A 17,380-nucleotide genomic window follows, 5' to 3' on the forward strand; every position below is an offset into this window, starting at 1 on the left:
AAAGTTCATCTGTATATTCCTATAGTGTACATCTGTAACACTGGTGGTGAGAGTGCACAAGTTCTCGCTGGCCACAGATAACAGATCAAGATTTATGAGAGGGAGGGCAGGTTATCAGGGCTGGTCCCATCTGTCTGCGGCAACATTCAATCCTTTCTGGAACTCCTTCATAAATATAGTCCAGCAGCACTCCACCCTTTAGTCCACAATACAGAGACCCATCCTATACACTAGCTGTAGGCTCATGCATAGTAATAGCCATGGTGAACACAAGAGAGCACAATATCCCAGCATTGAGAAAATCTGTATAATGATCCTTATAGATAGGAAGCTTTTATGTGGATTATGTTAGCGTAACCTTAATATCATGACGGATGAGCTGTGAAAGAGTGAGGCATAGAGTGAGCAGGAGAGAAAAAAAGAATATATGGCTGAGTGGTTAGGGAGTCAGGCTATTAATAAGAAGGTTGCTGGTTTGATTCCCGGCCGTGCGAATGATGTGTCCTTGGGCAAGGCACTTCACCCTACTTGCCTCGGGGAGAATGTCCCTGTACTTACTGTAAGTCGCTCTGGATAAGAGCGTCTGCTAAATGACTAAATGTAGATTAGTCATCCTTCTGGGAAGGAAAGACAGTATGACACACAGCAAAGCTGATTGTGTCATAAAAGTACAAAAAAAAGCACTCAGTAGTGCTAGCTATCACTTAAGATACCCTAGACTATAAGTAGTTCTGTTTCCGGCAGACACACCATGCTTGATGATAGAGAAACAGTGGCACAATGAAAGAAAGTTTAACATCAAAAACTATCTGTATCTGAAATAACCTGTGTGATTGCAGCATTGAAAACCACAACAAAGCTAAAAGGGCAGAACTGTGATTCATGTGTGTAAACCCAAGCCTGTAATGGTCTCTAAGCCTTTCCAGATGTGTGAATTTATGAGCAGTAGGGCTTAAATGTCAATTTATGGTCTTCATATAGGAAGAGAGTGTGTGTTTATGTGTGGTATGGTGTGTGTGTGTGTGTGTGTGTATGTGTGTGTCTGGGTCCAAGAATGGCTTTCTCTTTCTTAGAACACCTGACTCAAATCATCAGGATTGCTCATAAACATGTTTTCTGGCTATCCCTGTGGGCAGGGTGGAGAAATGATTGTGAGTCTGTCTGGCTTTTTTTAAATAGAGTATGAGGAGAAAGGAGATACACACTCAATTGTTCCCTGTCACAGGAGAGTTTCTCACAACAGAATTATATGACCAGAACATTCCCTGCTGCCTAAAAAGCTCAGGTCTGGAGTTCTGGGATGCAGAAAGGCACAGCAAGAGAGGGAAGACTACCCTGGACAACCAAAACACAGGATGTGGACTATATCAGACTATTTTCTTGCTCTCTCATACAGGTTGCGTGAAAAGAAAGTTGAGACTTTTCAAACAGGCTCTGCAATGCATGACCCTAATACATCTTACTCTCACCATTCAAAAGAAGAATAAATAACAACCCCCTAAATCCCTTAGTCCCTCCTCTCCCTTAGTTCTCTGTTTGAAATGAAAATATACACTCAAATCAGCTTACAGAAAGAGAGAGGGACATTTAAAAGAATGGATGTAGCTGTCAGATTGCCTCCCAGACCTTCAGTAGGCTGAGTGGGAATAAAGACAGTACACAGACCGAGGCTATCAAATTAGTTATTACATACTAACCTATAGCAACACTGGTGACATCATCCCACCCTCAGAGGACTGAGGCCTAAGCTTTGTGTACTGCACAATCCACTCTGACGAGTCCTTACACCCCAATGGGATGCATACAGGTTGTATGGATGTTTTGTTGTTTGAACCAAAAGGAAAAACACATAAGGTCTTGGCATAGTTGTAGCATATGGAGTCTGTACTCCAGTTAACGGACACATCACCCACAACTACATTAATAATCACATCACACTAAAGATGGAGGGGGGAAACTTTAAAATAATCATGAAAATACTCTTAGTAGGCTGTTTCACTGCTATATCTTATATAGGAAAGCATAGCTGACATACTGAAGGTGTGGTGTAGTGTGGGGGACGTGAGTTAAGGTAGTTCATGGAGAGTAGAGAGTGTTCTGATCTGAGGGCAACCAGAGTGTGGGATGACGTCAGCTGCAACAGATGCTGGCCAGCTCCCACAGACCAACAGTCCTCTGCTGGGAGTCTGCTGGAGGTGAAACATGATGTGTGCTAACTATGTGTTCAGCAGTATATGAGACGTGCCGACTTTGCTGTCCCGAAGAGCTACAATTGCTAGGCTTTGTGTGCGTTAAGGATAATGAAATGAGAATGGCATCCACCGTATCTCAACTGTGAAGGCAGGGAGCCCTCTTCTCTTCACTATCTCTGTGAGCATTCCTCTGTGGGTGAAGTCATTTCTAGGTTTGAACCTCTTCCACAGCAATGTGCACTGTTCAAATACATAGTGAATACTACTAGGATTCAAATACAGCATGCTCTCCTGTGCTTTATGTAGTAAAAGATGCATTTAGCAAAATGTTTGGGCAAGCTCTGCAATCATTAAAGCATCTGTTATTTCAAAACAAGACCAGTCTATTACTCACCTCATCTCAAGTGTTTCTGTGTATGTGTGTGTGCGTGTGTTGTTTATGTTTATGTGTGCAGACAAGGCCAGACAGGTTTGGCTCGCTCCCTGTGGGGTAACACCTGTTTCTGCTCTACTGACAACACTTTTCTCCATCCATCTCCCAGACACAGGCCCACTGAGAGGACAACACTGCAGATGAATATGGAGAGAAATGACAGTCCCCACCCTGAGCTCTGTGGAAGGCTCATTTTAAATGGTCAGAAAAACAAACCTCTTCATACCTCTTATAATAGCAGTTGTATAATGCTCATATTTCATTAAAAAAAAGTTTGATTCTTTAGCCGGCACAGTCAAAGACATGAATGCCTAAAAGGTCTTGGCTTACATGTAATAAACATAATTCATAAATGCAGCTGCAGACTTATAACCCACTATGGTCCACAACTAGGCATGTTCCAGGACCTGAGGCACAATCACTGTCATTGTGTCAGCTTCTTAAAAAACACAAGGTGCTCCTGTCTAGTGAGACTGCCCCCCCCCCCCCCTCTATCCCTTTGCAACTATTCAAGGCAACGTTATGAAATCTGCCTGTTGCCTCAAGGCCAAAAAAGAAAGTCTCACATTACACACACAGACATACACACACACACAGAGTAACCATACAGTAGCACATACAGTATATGTTGTACAGTGCCCACATAAAGTAGTACACACAAGGCCTTATAGTATAGTCTAATAAACTATACCTTTGAAGGCTAAGGCTCTACCTTTGAAAAGGTATCCGACCTCCTACACTCAGAGTCTCAGAGAGACGGTCAGTTTTCTCTGTGTGGAGTTCCTTTGTTAGCCTTCCAGACAGAAATGGGCTTTTGTAGGCTGAAGATGAAAGACATGTGAGAGGCCTGCCTGGCTGGGACTATGCAGAGCAGGAGGAGAAGCGGACAGCTTTGGGTCTCTCGGCCCAGACCTCTGACTAGCCTCTCAGGGACATAGGTCATAGGTTCTCTTTAATCAAAAGTGACAACGTCGTCATAGTTAAGCAAATATGAGTAGGACTTCACATGCATTCCCAGACTGGGATATCATAGCAAGGATATCGGGTTAGAAAGCCCGCCTATCCATGAATATATGTGTGGTGAAGGAAATGCCATACATGAGACATGTTTTTGTTTTGCAAACTTCCTACTTTGAGTTAGGCCACAGCCTTGTGTGTGGTTTTCTAGAAAAAGCTGTCATTGTTTCCAATTGTAGTGGTGGTATTATTAGACTGCATTGAGATGAATGTGATATATAAAACCAATGTATGCATACAGTTGATATATTGCATTTGTATTAGATATGGTGACTAGAACAGCATTTCACACAGTAGCAGCTTTGGGCAAGAGGTTTTTGGGAAACAGGGGATGCTGAAACGAGTCAGTGGAGGGCACCAGGAGTCTCCCAGCCCTGCTTCACAGGAATGTCTGGCATGTGTCCCCCTCCCCAGCAGGCAGTCCTGATCCCCCCTAGCTGTCTGAGGAGGAGGGATCAGGCAGGGGCTCAGGCTGGAGAACCAGGACCCCCCAGCCAGGCCTGGTCACGCCTGGCTGGGGGAGGAAGGACACCTGGCTGATGAAAGGTTAGCCACCCGGGGAGTGTACAGGTCACTGTCAACCCCAGGGCTCAGGGGAGGGAGAGGGGGGGAAGGTAGGCCCGTCAGCTCAGTTAAAAGTGGGAGAGGTAAACAAGACCTACTGTGGGAAGTTCCCTGTGGAAAAACGAACCCTTCTACAAACAAATTCAGCTGTTGGCTGGGGCTACTTCAGGTGGAAATGATGTCAACCCCTAAAGATCAATATTTTGGCAAATGTTATATTAATATTGTAAGGAACTTCATGCAACACAGACTTTATCGTACGAGAAACACATTTGAGTATGGGCAAAGTTTATCAAAAGTTTGGCATCAAAAGCATAATATTGATTTATTAATACAAGTCTATATTACAGAATATTAGATTTAATTTAGATGTACAGTTGATTTAGCTCCAATCTGACTGACAGGCAGGTGGGAGATAAGCACCGTAGAAACAGGTCAAAGTCTTTCAATCTAGTTTCAATTGTTGGATGTCTGCACAGACCAGTTAGTCACTGTCGCTGTACTTTACCCTACACTCAACAGCGAGGTTGTAACATATCATAAACCTCTTAAAACTGAGCTCCCATAGGACACACAAGGGGAAAAGGGAAAAATAGAGAAAATGTATATATAAAATATTTAACACCTGCTAGTCCTGGGTTTTATTAAACCACTAACTATAGTGCAGTCTGTTTACATAAAGGAACTATCGTGTCTGTGTAAACATGGTGAACTCCAGATTATGAGAGGGCTCCTTTCCCTGTAAACAGATATTGTTAAGACTCAGACTGTTAACCTGGTAATATATTATCATTATGAGAGTGATGTTTCTGAATAACAAGTCAGTTGGTACAATCTCCCTGGCCTTTCAGTTTCCATGCTGCTTCACATAAACAATACACAGTGCTGTAACTGAGTCAATACTACAGGAATCTTTGTGTAATCTCATTGTGTACATTTTTGTGCAATCTTTGTGTGCATCTTTGTGCAAATAATACAGAGGAATGTTTCCATTTTCTGAAAGGGATTTCAGCATGAACACAACACTGCATTATTTAGGCTGTTTACCCCTCTAATGCACAAAAATGACACAATAAACCAGTCCACACTGATCAAGTTTGAATCTGCTCAGGTAACCAGGCTGATGTAAGAGGATCCACAACCACCTGAGGAGAGAGATGAGATCTTACCCCACAGACGGTGACCCAGTCTGGGTCTGAGAACACAGAGTGCTACCCCCTTCTGCACCTGCCCTGCTGGTTGTGCATGGGAACCCTCTAGGTTACAGAAACAATGAAGGTCTTGTGCTACCTGGTTGAGGTTGACAGGGAATAAGCTGAACCTTTTAATTAGAGTCAAGGGAACCCTGCTGACTCATGAGAGAGGCCTTGCTGTAGCCATGGTGAGAAGGCTCCTGATCTCCCTCATATTTGCTATGTTTACTTCATCATCCTCTTTGATGATTTAATGTTCTGAGGAAACACAATGTTTAGGACCATAAATTGAAAGGCATTACCTTTTGACATTGACATTAGATTACGTAAACAATCATTTTGTGTCTTTCAGCTCTACATAGTCTTTGCTGTGGTATGCTGTGAAGGCAACCTCACACCCGCTCTGCAAACACAGGGCAAGGTGAGCCTGTCTTTCTACCAGTGTGATCGGGGTTAAGACCTTGACAGGCCCAAGTTATTTCCTGTAGAAGCACAAAGGCACAAACAGTGCATCAGAGAGGCACTGTTATATAACAGAGTTAATGATTTTCCCAGAGTGAAACTGTTAGCTGAATCAAATGAGGCCACAACTGCACCTGTGTGTGTGTGTGTGTGTGTGTGTGTGTGTGTGTGTGTGTGTGTGTGTGTGTGTGTGTGTGTGTGTGTGTGTGTGTGTGTGTGTGTGTGTGTGTGTGCGTGTGTGTGTGTGTGTGTGTGTGTGTGTGTGTGTTTAAATCAGCATGTCCGACTGATGACAGCTAAAATGTAGCTTCTGGTATTTGGGGTGAGACGCATATGCTTGCTCAGACAGCATACACCAGCAGAGTCAGAGTCTGGATTCCTGCCACAGGCTCCTCTCTGGACTAAGACAAAAACAAAAGGCCACACAACATCCTGACTTGGTTGGCACACATAACAATAGCATGATGGCATGCAAGTAACAGTGAAATGTCAAAAAAATAAATGAATACCATTTATAAAATGGCCCTGGTTTGTTGCCCGCTCACTAACAGATGCGCAGTAGACCGTGGGCAGTGGGGCAGGCTCATCTACGTCCCAGAAAGCGCTTCTAGAAATAACCCCCAACTGCCCGGGAGTAGTGTGTCTGCATTAGGGGGTAACAACAACACGCTATGCACTTACACAGTCTTTCTTTCACAACTCCATCAACCAACAGTAAACACTATGAATATTTACTGTGTTTACTGTATTTACAGAGATTACATCTCAAAGACCGCAGTAAAGGTTCAAAACCACTAAAAATGGAATGGCACTCAAACTAGTGTGTTCCTTGTAGTGGCTTATTTTACTCATCAGAGGTCAGAGTGAGGGATTTAATCTCTCCCCCATGTCTTTAGCTACCCTTGCCTGCTTGAGACCAGTCAGGATGACTGTCAGAGCAGCTTCATGTCAATCCGTCATTCCATGCTGAAAACAAGATGACCGGTGAGTGTCACATTCCTCTGCCCTACTTTACGTGGATGACTGTTCTGTTGTCCTCATGGTTATTGTGGTACCTCACTGTCAGCAATAAAGGAATCTCCTCTGGGCTTTCTACTTTCAGAGTGAGTGAGTGAGTGAGTGAGTGAGTGAGTGAGTGAGTGAGTGGGTGAGTGGGTGAGTGGGTGAGTGAGTGAGTGAGTGCATGAATGAGTGAGTGAGGGTGAGATAAAGAGAGAGAAAGAGAGAGAGAGAGAGAGAGAGAGAGAGAGAGAGAGAGAGAGAGAGAGAGAGAGAGAGAGAGAGAGAGAGAGAGAGAGAGAGAGAGAGAGAGAGAGAGAGAGAGAGAGAGAGAGAGAGAGAGAGAGAGAGAGAGTAGAGTTTTACAGCAATATTCTGTCATGGCTGATATTTCATTCAAACCACCACCTACCTTGTCTGACAGATTTCAACCTTATGGGACCCTTGCAACTCCTTATCACAGTCATTATGTCATACAGGGGCAACCCAGACACTGGCAGACCCTCAACTTCCAGCAATAATTCTCCCTCGGACAACTGGCCGTTTTTATAAACCACCACATCCTCTTTGACTTTTCCGATGTACGGAAACTCTCCGTTTTCTGCTCCACCAAACAGCTCCAAATTCAGCTGCTCACAAGCGTCCCGGCTCACCGCGAACTCATGAACTTTGGTGATCCAGTGGTTTTTCTTCTGAATTACTTTTGACATGGTTATTAGGATCCAACCGAAAAATGTTAGTCCCACCGGATGATTCAAAAACCAGGTGAAGCATAACACACTGTTTCTCCCATAATAGAGCAAACTTTAGGTCGCACAAATGTAAAGTCAGATCGGACCATTTTAGTTGTTATTAAACCAAGGCATAGTGTTCATTTGTCGAAACTGCAAACATCCCGTTGGGAAGTCTCAGATGTTGTTGTTGTTGTTTTCTCCTCATCTTCTTTAATATCATGCACGCTCTCTGTTCCCCCTGGAAACGATCTTAATCCAATATCTTCCCGTTGTTCTCAAACTGCAGGGCATATGTATTATGCATTATATCCATCAAACTTTTTATTATTCTTCCTTTACCTGTCCGGCGTGAAGTAGGCTGAAGAGGTTCACAGAGTCTGCGACGCCTTTAAGCAGGTAACGCGACAGTTCATCCTATTTGATCCAATGGTCAGGATCTACTGATAGTAAAAGCAACGCATGCGTCCCTGCCGCTCTCCAGAGCGCCAAGGGGAAATCCTAGCTATAGCCTACCTATTACAGGGTCCTAATGCTCTGCGTTCTCCACATTGACACACGCATTTCTACCCTGGAAACCCGGATTACAGCGCTCTTTGGTTGTAATCCCCTTTAGGACCTTTACTCTTTATTCATAAATAATGTCACGATGCCTTGGGGACGCGGCTATTAGGCTTCCACACAGTTTCAGACACACAAGTCTAATGCCCCGTGAGAGCACGAAAGGTAGGAATCATCCGAATGAATGCCTGCCAAGTTCCACCTCATGTAATTTTTAAGTGACCTATTCCTGCTCCTTTGAGTTATATTTAGTGAAATCTACGAACTTCAAAAGTGTATGAAGTTCTCTAAACTTGAAATGTCTCTAAACTACACATAGCCGAACTATATCATTTAATAAATCAGTAGATCTGAAATATATCACCCTGGCCCCAGGACGTTTCAAAATCAGCCAAGGAAAGAGAGCTGTGGCTGGACACTGTCATGTCCTTGTTTTGGTCATCAAAGTTTGTATATCACTACATTATTATATGATACAAAAATAAAAATACCAGAAAGAAACATGTTCACTACACACATGTTTTAGTAAACCATGGTGATCACTTGTATATCCTCAGCAGTCTGAACTTCATTCAAACTGTTCTCATCAATGGAATGTTTACAGTTATGATGTCCAATTTGGCATGCTGTAATGTAGCGAGCAGTGTTGAGCAGAAATCAGGTGGGAAGCTGGGAAAGGTCTCTCCTATCAAAAGGTCTCTAGTCACCACCACTGTGAATAAGCGTAGCCTGTATAGCACCACCTTGCTTTTATCTCTTCTGCATGAAATTATGTCTGCTTTATGACCAGTGACCATCCCTAAGGGCTTGGAATGAGTCTATGTACACCATTTTTCTCTGTGCAATGCAGTCTTTTACCTATGAAATTTAGCAGGGGTGAGCATCTTAATGCTTTACCTTAATAACTATCACTAACTACTGTAATGTACAGTACATGTCCAGAGAAAAGGCTTCAGCTCCAGTCTATCATCTCCTCCTTTGGCTGCAGTGTGCCAGTCACATGCTACATGACATTCTGAGAGGGTCGGAGGTGAGCGCTAATTGCTGCTGGCCACTTCACATCAGCCACATCTAGGCCAGTGATGAGCTCTGACTGCTGGGCGGTGACCTGCTGTTTTCCACACAGTGCTGTCCTACTGTCTCCTGAGGAGACAGTAGGACAGCACTGCAGACTCAGTCAGTCTCAGCACAGGGCCTGGTCCACTGGTTCACACTGACAGATCATGGTCTTATTGCACTGCTGCCAACAGTAATTCCATGTTTTGGGTGAAATGTTCTTAGTGGATGGAAACACTGTGAAAGATCTCCATAGTAACACACAGCAGTTTACAATGACTGTATTGTACTGCCTGTTCTCAGTAGATATTCAGCAGTTCACAGCTTATATAATATGTAATAGTCTTTGAGCAGCAGCTTTGAGAAGTTAAATTAACTTCACATCACCCAATCTACAATTCATTATTAATTGTGTGAGTGGTTACCTACTTCGGTTTGGTGTACCAATACTTTTTCTATTTACATAAAACCAGATTACACAACTGGGATAAGTCATTGGAGTGATACATAAAGAAAACATAGTATATTGTGTGCATGTACGACTTGGACTTTCTGCTGTTAAACATATTTTTTCTTAATACAAAGTGTGTGTGTGTGGGGGGGGGGGGGGCGGGGACCTGTATAATGAAACCTACTCCACTGTATTGGTCTCTGCTTGAACTGTTGTGAATACGATCAAAAGGTAAAAGCCCAGTGCACCACAAAGACTATAAAGCTTATATTGTTGTATACGTCTTTTTTCAGTATTGTGAGTGACAGTAATCGTGAGTCCAACCCTCTGGAATGCTCAACATCCACAATCAATGGCAAGTAATGAATTATTAACCAGGAAGTCCAGCAGCACCATTGATCTGTAGTGCCGGTGAATACAAGCCTTTTGCCTTCAAACTGTCCCAGGTGACTAGAGACAGACCGCACAATGCTGGGTCAAGGTGTTTAATTTAAATGTCAAATACAACCATACTAGGTGGTTAAAATTCCTTCATGGATCAGATGCTTCTTTCAGACATGATAATTCTATTGTACTGTAGAGAGGATACGTTTGATTTAGTGGTGAGAACATTTGATTGTAGATCAAGAGGTTGGAGCTTTAATTTGTACATTGCTTTGGAAAGAAAATTAATGCATTTGTATTCGTATTATTTTTATAATAACCATTATTATTATTATTACTGTAGAACTCCTATGTACAAACTCTAAAAGCTAAATAGATATGCCAAGTAGTATTACATAAAGCTAAAATGCTGTATTCATAAATAGAATGGCAGGGACATGCAGAGAATCATGTTGCTGTATGTACAACAGTAATGGACTGAACACTGGTATGCAATGAGATATGTAGGCAATTTTATTTGAAATAATTAGGAACATATGCCTGTGTCTGTATACCTGAGGGAAATCAGATGGCTGCAGGTTTGGTATCTGTTCAATAATGCAAAAGTTAGCAGCTGAATTCTCCTATTACACATCTCATATAGGGACTGGGTTCCAAACACATTCTGTAAAAAAACTTACTAAAGGCCTAAAGAGATATTTACACTTAAAGATGCCAAGACTGCATTGCATGTTTAAGGAACAAAACATGTTTTACTTGTTTATGATTGCACACAAAGATGTACAATTCCTGTGTAAAAAATATTTAGTCAGAGATGCTGCTGCTTCAAATTATTGAGAGACATCTCCATGCCAGCTGTTTGTCAAGTTTGATTGTGATTGTAAGCTAAAGTAAAGTGGCAGAGATACTAGTTGAAAGACTAGAGGCATAGATTGCACTATAGTGCCCCCACCCCACCCCCCTCCATTCCCTTACTTACATAAACCACTCACTTGGCTACAGGCATAGAAAACAAGGCCTGTCCCCATGCATACAGCCTTCCTCTTCACTGGTTCTCAACCGTGTGACATACAAGAGGAGCAGATAGTGAGTGTGATTGAATTATTCAGGGACAGAGAACACAGCAGTACTGCAAGGAACTAGGGGTTCCATTCACCTTAAATGTAGGAACTGGATTAAAGAGGTATTCTATTAGTTGAGCAGGGTGTAGAGGTGGTCTTAACAAGACTATCGTGCTTGTTCAAAATGGCCACTTCTGATTATATAGTCTATTATATAGTCCATCATATAAATTATATTATGAAGATCAATTTATATTTTGTCTGTTAAAATGTTTTGGACACACATGCACACAACCACACACATTCCATGAGGTTAAATGTTTACCAGCTTCTCAAGAGTCAGGAGATGGTCCGGTAGATGTCCCAACATCTTTCCACTGTGTATACTGGGGCTAAAAGGCTTTCATGTGAACCCTGTAACATCCACCCATGCTTGGTGTTGCTGTTGAACGTCTGATTAGGTGACAGCTTACATTGTTATCCCCTTGCTGTCCAAAACAGCCCTTACTCATACAAAGCTACAGAAGCTAAGCTTTCAGCTTCCTGCTGATTAAAAATAAGCATTTGTTGTGTCAGTTCTGTACGTCTATTTTGAAGGCGTACTTATCTTGTGAGATGCAAGATGATCTGATGCAGAAATGCCTCTTAAGAGTTTTTGTGTTCATTTTGTGTGTGTGTGTGTCTGCCTAGTATGGGTTTGGGGTCTGTTGACTAACTTGCATATGGTCGTCTTCTTCATGACATCCCCTGAGATTACCTCGGAATCGGATCAAAGGTCAAACTAACCCAGCATTGGGTAAAATATGAAGTATGCTAATGTGTGATAATGTGCAATAGTAATATGGTAATAAACCTGTCTCCTACAATTCATATTTTAATCTCCCCCATAGGGGTGTGAATGACAGGCCTCATTTTCAAATAACAGCATTTTGCCCTTTAGGCTTCCTCACTACCTTACGCTTACTGTGATCACAAAGCAGCATTACTTTGCTAAAAACTTAGTGGTTTTGTGTTTTGAGAGGCATACAGATTCACTTAATCTGAGGAGAGCGAGATATGATTAATCTGTGACGCTGTTTAGGCTTTATATCAGTTTAATAGCTTTGGTTAAATTCAAAGGTAATTTAAAAAATATTAACAGAGATTGTCAGGTTATTCCTCCTTCAGTCTCTTTGATTAGATTTTGATATTCTGACAGTACACTGTATTTGGTACCCTTGGAAAGAGGGTGCCCCTGTCTTCCTCATCCCAACCCAGCCATCGGCCCTGCATAGGGGGATGTTTGCTGGATGAAAGGACATGGTACATAGTACATTCTTTACACCAGGATATCCTGTGCACAATACGACCATGTGACCAAAGTAGTGACATGCCAAGTCAGCACATGTCTTAAAGGCATCTGTTGCTCACCAGTTTTATTAATGTACATTCAACTTTATGTTACAGGTCAGAAGTTCCTGAACAATCATAGATATATCACAGTGATATATCTGTGAAAAAAAGCTGAAGAGGAGAGATACTGAAAGGATGGGACATTTCCCTATATGTTGCCAACTTTTTTTTATGTGTACTAACATAGAGGACATTCTACAATTGATTAATTGTAAAGGAAACATGGATTAAATTGCCCAATGGTTCAGCTCGGCTCCAAGCCTTTAGTTGCTGGATGATTATTTATGCTACGGAATGAATTCACCAGAGAGCCGTCAGTCGTGCTCTTTTAGCAGAACTTTGAAGTTCTAAACAGTTGGCTTCACAGAGCTTTGAACAAGAGCTTAGCTTATTCACTTATTTAATCATTGGCTCCTAAATCACTGATGTGGGTCTCTTTTTATCAGCAGTGCACTGTAATGGTGAAAAAACAAACACAAACATACACTAATAATAATAATAATATTAAAGTGTATCTAAGACAAACACCTTCCTAGTGGTTGGAGGTATAGAAGTAGAACCAAGCTTTAGTGGGGATGCAGATAATATGCATGGCACAAATGAACTGTATACTGTATATGAATAAAAAATGGTGTCCCTTGTCAACAAGATATATGAACCAGAGAAGTTTGCCTTTGATGAGCCTGTCCACAAGTTTAACAAGGCCTTGGACTCTTCTGCACTGGTTTAGTACAGCAGCAGTTGAGTTATAAAAAATGCATGTGTTTTTGAGTACAGTAGGTGGACTAGCAGACTTTTTCTTGTTGCTAACACGTGGAAAAAAACAAGATTAGTTGCCATGGAGCTTTGTGTGTTTACTGGAGGTACTCTCCGATATAGAACACCTGTTCAGTTTCTCTAATAGCCTTTCCCTGAGCGCAGTGCTGAGGTGGCTCTTCTTCACAGGGCCAGCTGAAGCCTGCACCCACTCCTGTCTCTCTGCTCTGGGGTTCAGTACTGAACCTGAATGAAGAATAAGGACGCATGACTGCCGTTAAGTCCAGGACATAATGATATGTTTTGACTTAGGCAGCCACGGCAATTGTAGCTACTGACAGCAGATGCCTTTTATTGTCTTTACTCTATGGTTGCTTCCGCTTAGCCAGTTTGGTTTGAAGTCTTCACCTGTTTATAAATAAAGATCCTCTTTGTAAATGTAACACAGAACAGTCCAGTGGTGGGGTGTTTAAATGGATTCTGTTTCTGTAAATGGATTTGTCCTCTGTCAGTCCCTGCCCTGCTGTGGCACATGTTGTTACTGAAAGGTGTATGAAGACTGGAAGCACTAATCAGGTAAACAGTCATTCAACCCACATATTTGTCACAATGGATTAGCTGTGAGTTCGCAGAGAGAGGTTGGAGAGAAGGAGGAGAAAGAGGGAGAGGGAAAGAAAAGGATTATTTTAAGAAGTCTTTATAGCTAAATAGTTTTTATTGAGAAGAATGATATACACACATAGGCTCCCTTTGCTAAAGCAGTCATGCTCCAGAGGTGAAAATGTAGTTTTATCACCTCAGATTCAAATAAAGCCTGCAGAGGAAAGCATACAGGTGATCTCCACACTTCCCATAGTGGGTAACTAATGAATCCACCAAATGAAGATGGCTGCTGCTAGGTCCTACTGCCCTCTATTATGCTCACAATGTAGAATTAAGATCAATAAGAAGTTCTACATTACCTTACATTCGTTAGTGCTTACTGTACATTCAAGATCTGAAAAGTCTGTATGTATTCTGACAAGTTAATCCCGTTTTACAAAGGTAATACTTCTCTCTGCTGGTGAAAAAGTATATTGCAGATTGAAAATGATTGATAATAATGTTGCCTCTAGGTGGAACCAGTACACATAAATAAAAAGGTTAAATATCAATGATGCACAAACAAATTATTCTTGTATTTTGTGGTTGTAATGTTTAATGGAAAGTGTACAATTTTTTTACAGTTACAGTTTACTGAAGGATTAGTTCTAACTCTGTGCTATAGCTTTCTTATCTTGATTGATTGGTGACATCTCAAAAGCAATGAATTGGATGCATCCTTTAGTTTGTGCACTACATTTACAGTACACTAAGTAAAGCCAGTGAGAAACACAGTAGTCAATAGAAAGTTTGTTTTACATTTGTATTTATACAAATTTATAATGCCAGCATCAGAGAAAGGGTGGGTGACGGTTTAACAACTGTACCTTCAATTGTAATCGCTCCCATCAGTTTTCTAATAGAGCTTTGAACTGGCTGTGAGGATGAGTGGTTGTTTTGGTCTTATTTCAACAATGAACTCCAGCTTTTGCTCCTCCTCTTCCTCCTCTTCCTCCTCCTACTCCTCCTGCTCCAGTCCCAATTGATGGAGTCCAAGCTGTGCGTTTGCAGATGTCTGCTATATGGATCGGAGAATGATGGAACACAAAGTGTAAAGTAAAACAATGATAAAGTAATCAGCTGGAACTAAAACTTCATGTTGGATGTTATATTAAACGTTTCAGCGATTTAGAGAAATGTTGGTTTGCTGCTAAGTTTGCCCTAGTCAGGCAGGATGTCTGAATGAGTCACTCATTATCTTAGAGTCAGTAAATTTAATACTTTGTTGGTCACATGGGAATTAAATTTAATATGAGCATTTCTTACAGGTGAAGCAATGTTGACATGGTATAAACCAAAAGATGCAGACTTTGATAACATCAATGAGTGGCAGGTATGTGATGTAAGAGTATGAGTTGGACTGCTATGGGGTTTCCCATGACCACCAGTGGAGCCCGTGTTCATCCGAGGGGGTGGGAGGCCATGCCTGAGTGACGCATGGGTTCTGCCAGGCAGTGTGGGAAAGAGACTTGTGGGCATCAATCTTGCTGCTTAGGTTAGGGGTCACATGTTCCTGACACTGCCATGGAGCTGCTGCCAAAGTGTGTCTACAAGATTGATAGAGCACACTGGGCTGATGCAAGAAAGAGGCAAAACAGCCTGTGGTAAGAGGTCTTTCTATCTCCCAACCTGAAGTGGTGGAACTGTTCCATCCATCATCAGAACCATCTCCTGCATCACCTCAGGGAACGGCATAGTTGTCTTGATGCACATCGAGATGTGTCTTTATGACATCCTTAGGGGAACATGGGAGATGTGTCTTTATGACATCCTTAGGGGAACATGGGAGATGTGTCTTTATGACATCCTTAGGGGAACATGGGAGATGTGTCTTTATGACATCCTTAGGGGAACATGGGAGATGTGTCTTTATGACATCCTTAGGGGAACATGGGAGATGTGTCTTTATGACATCCTTAGGGGAACATGGGAGATGTGTCTTTATGACATCCTTAGGGGAACATGGGAGATGTGTCTTTATGACATCCTTAGGGGAACATGGGAGATGTGTCTTTATGACATCCTTAGGGGAACATGGGAGATGTGTCTTTATGACATCCTTAGGGGAACATGGGAGATGTGTCTTTATGACATCCTTAGGGGAACATGGGAGATGTGTCTTTATGACATCCTTAGGGGAACATGGGAGATGTGTCTTTATGACATCCTTAGGGGAACATGGGAGATGTGTCTTTATGACATCCTTAGGGGAACATGGGAGCTCCATAATCTCCCTGCAGTGGCTCCCGCCAGTCATCCCAGTGTGCCAGTGGCTTGAGATGCTACATCATAGCACCCGTACGCTGTTCTTGACCAGGCTATCAGTTTCCTGGTAGCTCTGTCCACTGGGAATATCCGAAGGCCTGACCTTTGACCTTCTATTGGAGTCCATATCCCTGCCTGACGTGGACAGCCATATCTCCTTCTGGGCAGGGTGGTCAGTACAGTACTAACATACAACCCCCAGCCTGACAGAGGAGATACTGTGGGAACAGGCCAGCCTTTCTGTTAGACGGAGCTCAGCTCCACTGAACTGGAAGAGACCGATGGAAACCTTAGTTAGGCCTACAACATCACTAAACCTCACCCACCACAACTGGCAGGATTCACTGAAAATGGACCTATATTCTGCCACATTCTGAGCCAAGTTATTGATTTGGATCATTTAGAGACATAAGTGGTCTTTGTCCCTGTGGATTTATGTACATAGTGTCAGAGAATCAATACCAATACAATGGAAAGTGGTGTGGCTACAGGGGAAGTAGCTCTAGCTGTAGCTCCATCTTCTGTTTAGCAAGAGGGAAGAAGAGGGGTGTAAACATCTATTGAGCTGGTCTGTTCTTTGCAAAGGAGATGTGTGGAGCGCTGACCAATGCAAACACAACAAAGTATTAATGACAATTGTCCGCAATTAAAGCAGCATGTGTTTTCATTCCAAAACGCACGTCTACTGACCGGATACAAAACCACACCCAGACCAATCCCGGATCCAGGCCAAATTCAGATCCAGACAAAGACCCAGAGCCTTGTCCTGACCAGACTCAGACCCAGATCCAGAGCCAGAGCCAGGGGAAGTAGCTCTAGCTGCAGCTCCATGTCCTGCTTAGCAAGAGGGAAGAAGATTCAGACCAAAATGTCTATGAACCAGACCAAACCCCAGACCCAAACCCAGAGCCAGACCTAAACCCGTATGCAGATCAAACCCAAGCTCCAGATCAAACCCAAGACCCAGAGCCAGATGAAATGCCAGCCTCATTGCCAGTCCAATCCTCATAGTCTGGCCAGCCATCTCCATACGGAAGAACTGTGTCCCTGCTTTCTGTCTCCAGTTTTCCCTGGGGGTCAAAGTTCTGACCTCTCTGTTGGACCAGTTAATCAGGGGAGGGGTGACCAGAGAAGGGGGTTGGGGGTTGGTTGTTTATGGTCAATGCTTTGATCTGAAATCTTGGAGCTGGAGCCAGAGGCCCGTGGGTCAGAGCTTAGAGA

At 42.6% G+C, this 17,380-nt stretch overlaps 1 protein-coding gene across 12 annotated transcripts in view; it reads right to left on the minus strand.

The window, feature by feature from the left end:
* Positions 1–7,993, minus strand: part of LOC134018844 (membrane-associated guanylate kinase, WW and PDZ domain-containing protein 1-like) — a 74,973-nt gene extending 66,980 nt beyond the window's left edge. For 7 of the 12 annotated variants that reach the window (XM_062459142.1, XM_062459133.1, XM_062459136.1 and 4 more), the window contains exon 1: positions 7,273–7,989. In XM_062459142.1, the coding sequence (XP_062315126.1) occupies positions 7,273–7,570 (298 nt within the window). In that variant the 5' untranslated portion in view covers positions 7,571–7,989. Of the gene's footprint in view, positions 1–7,272 lie in introns of all 12 variants that reach the window. The other 5 variants (XM_062459139.1, XM_062459138.1, XM_062459137.1 and 2 more) reach the window with 4 other exon arrangements.
* Positions 7,994–17,380: the final 9,387 nt, after the last annotated feature.

The sequence above is a fragment of the Osmerus eperlanus genome, chromosome 4 (assembly GCF_963692335.1).
Source record: "Osmerus eperlanus chromosome 4, fOsmEpe2.1, whole genome shotgun sequence".
Lineage (NCBI taxonomy): Eukaryota > Metazoa > Chordata > Actinopteri > Osmeriformes > Osmeridae > Osmerus > Osmerus eperlanus.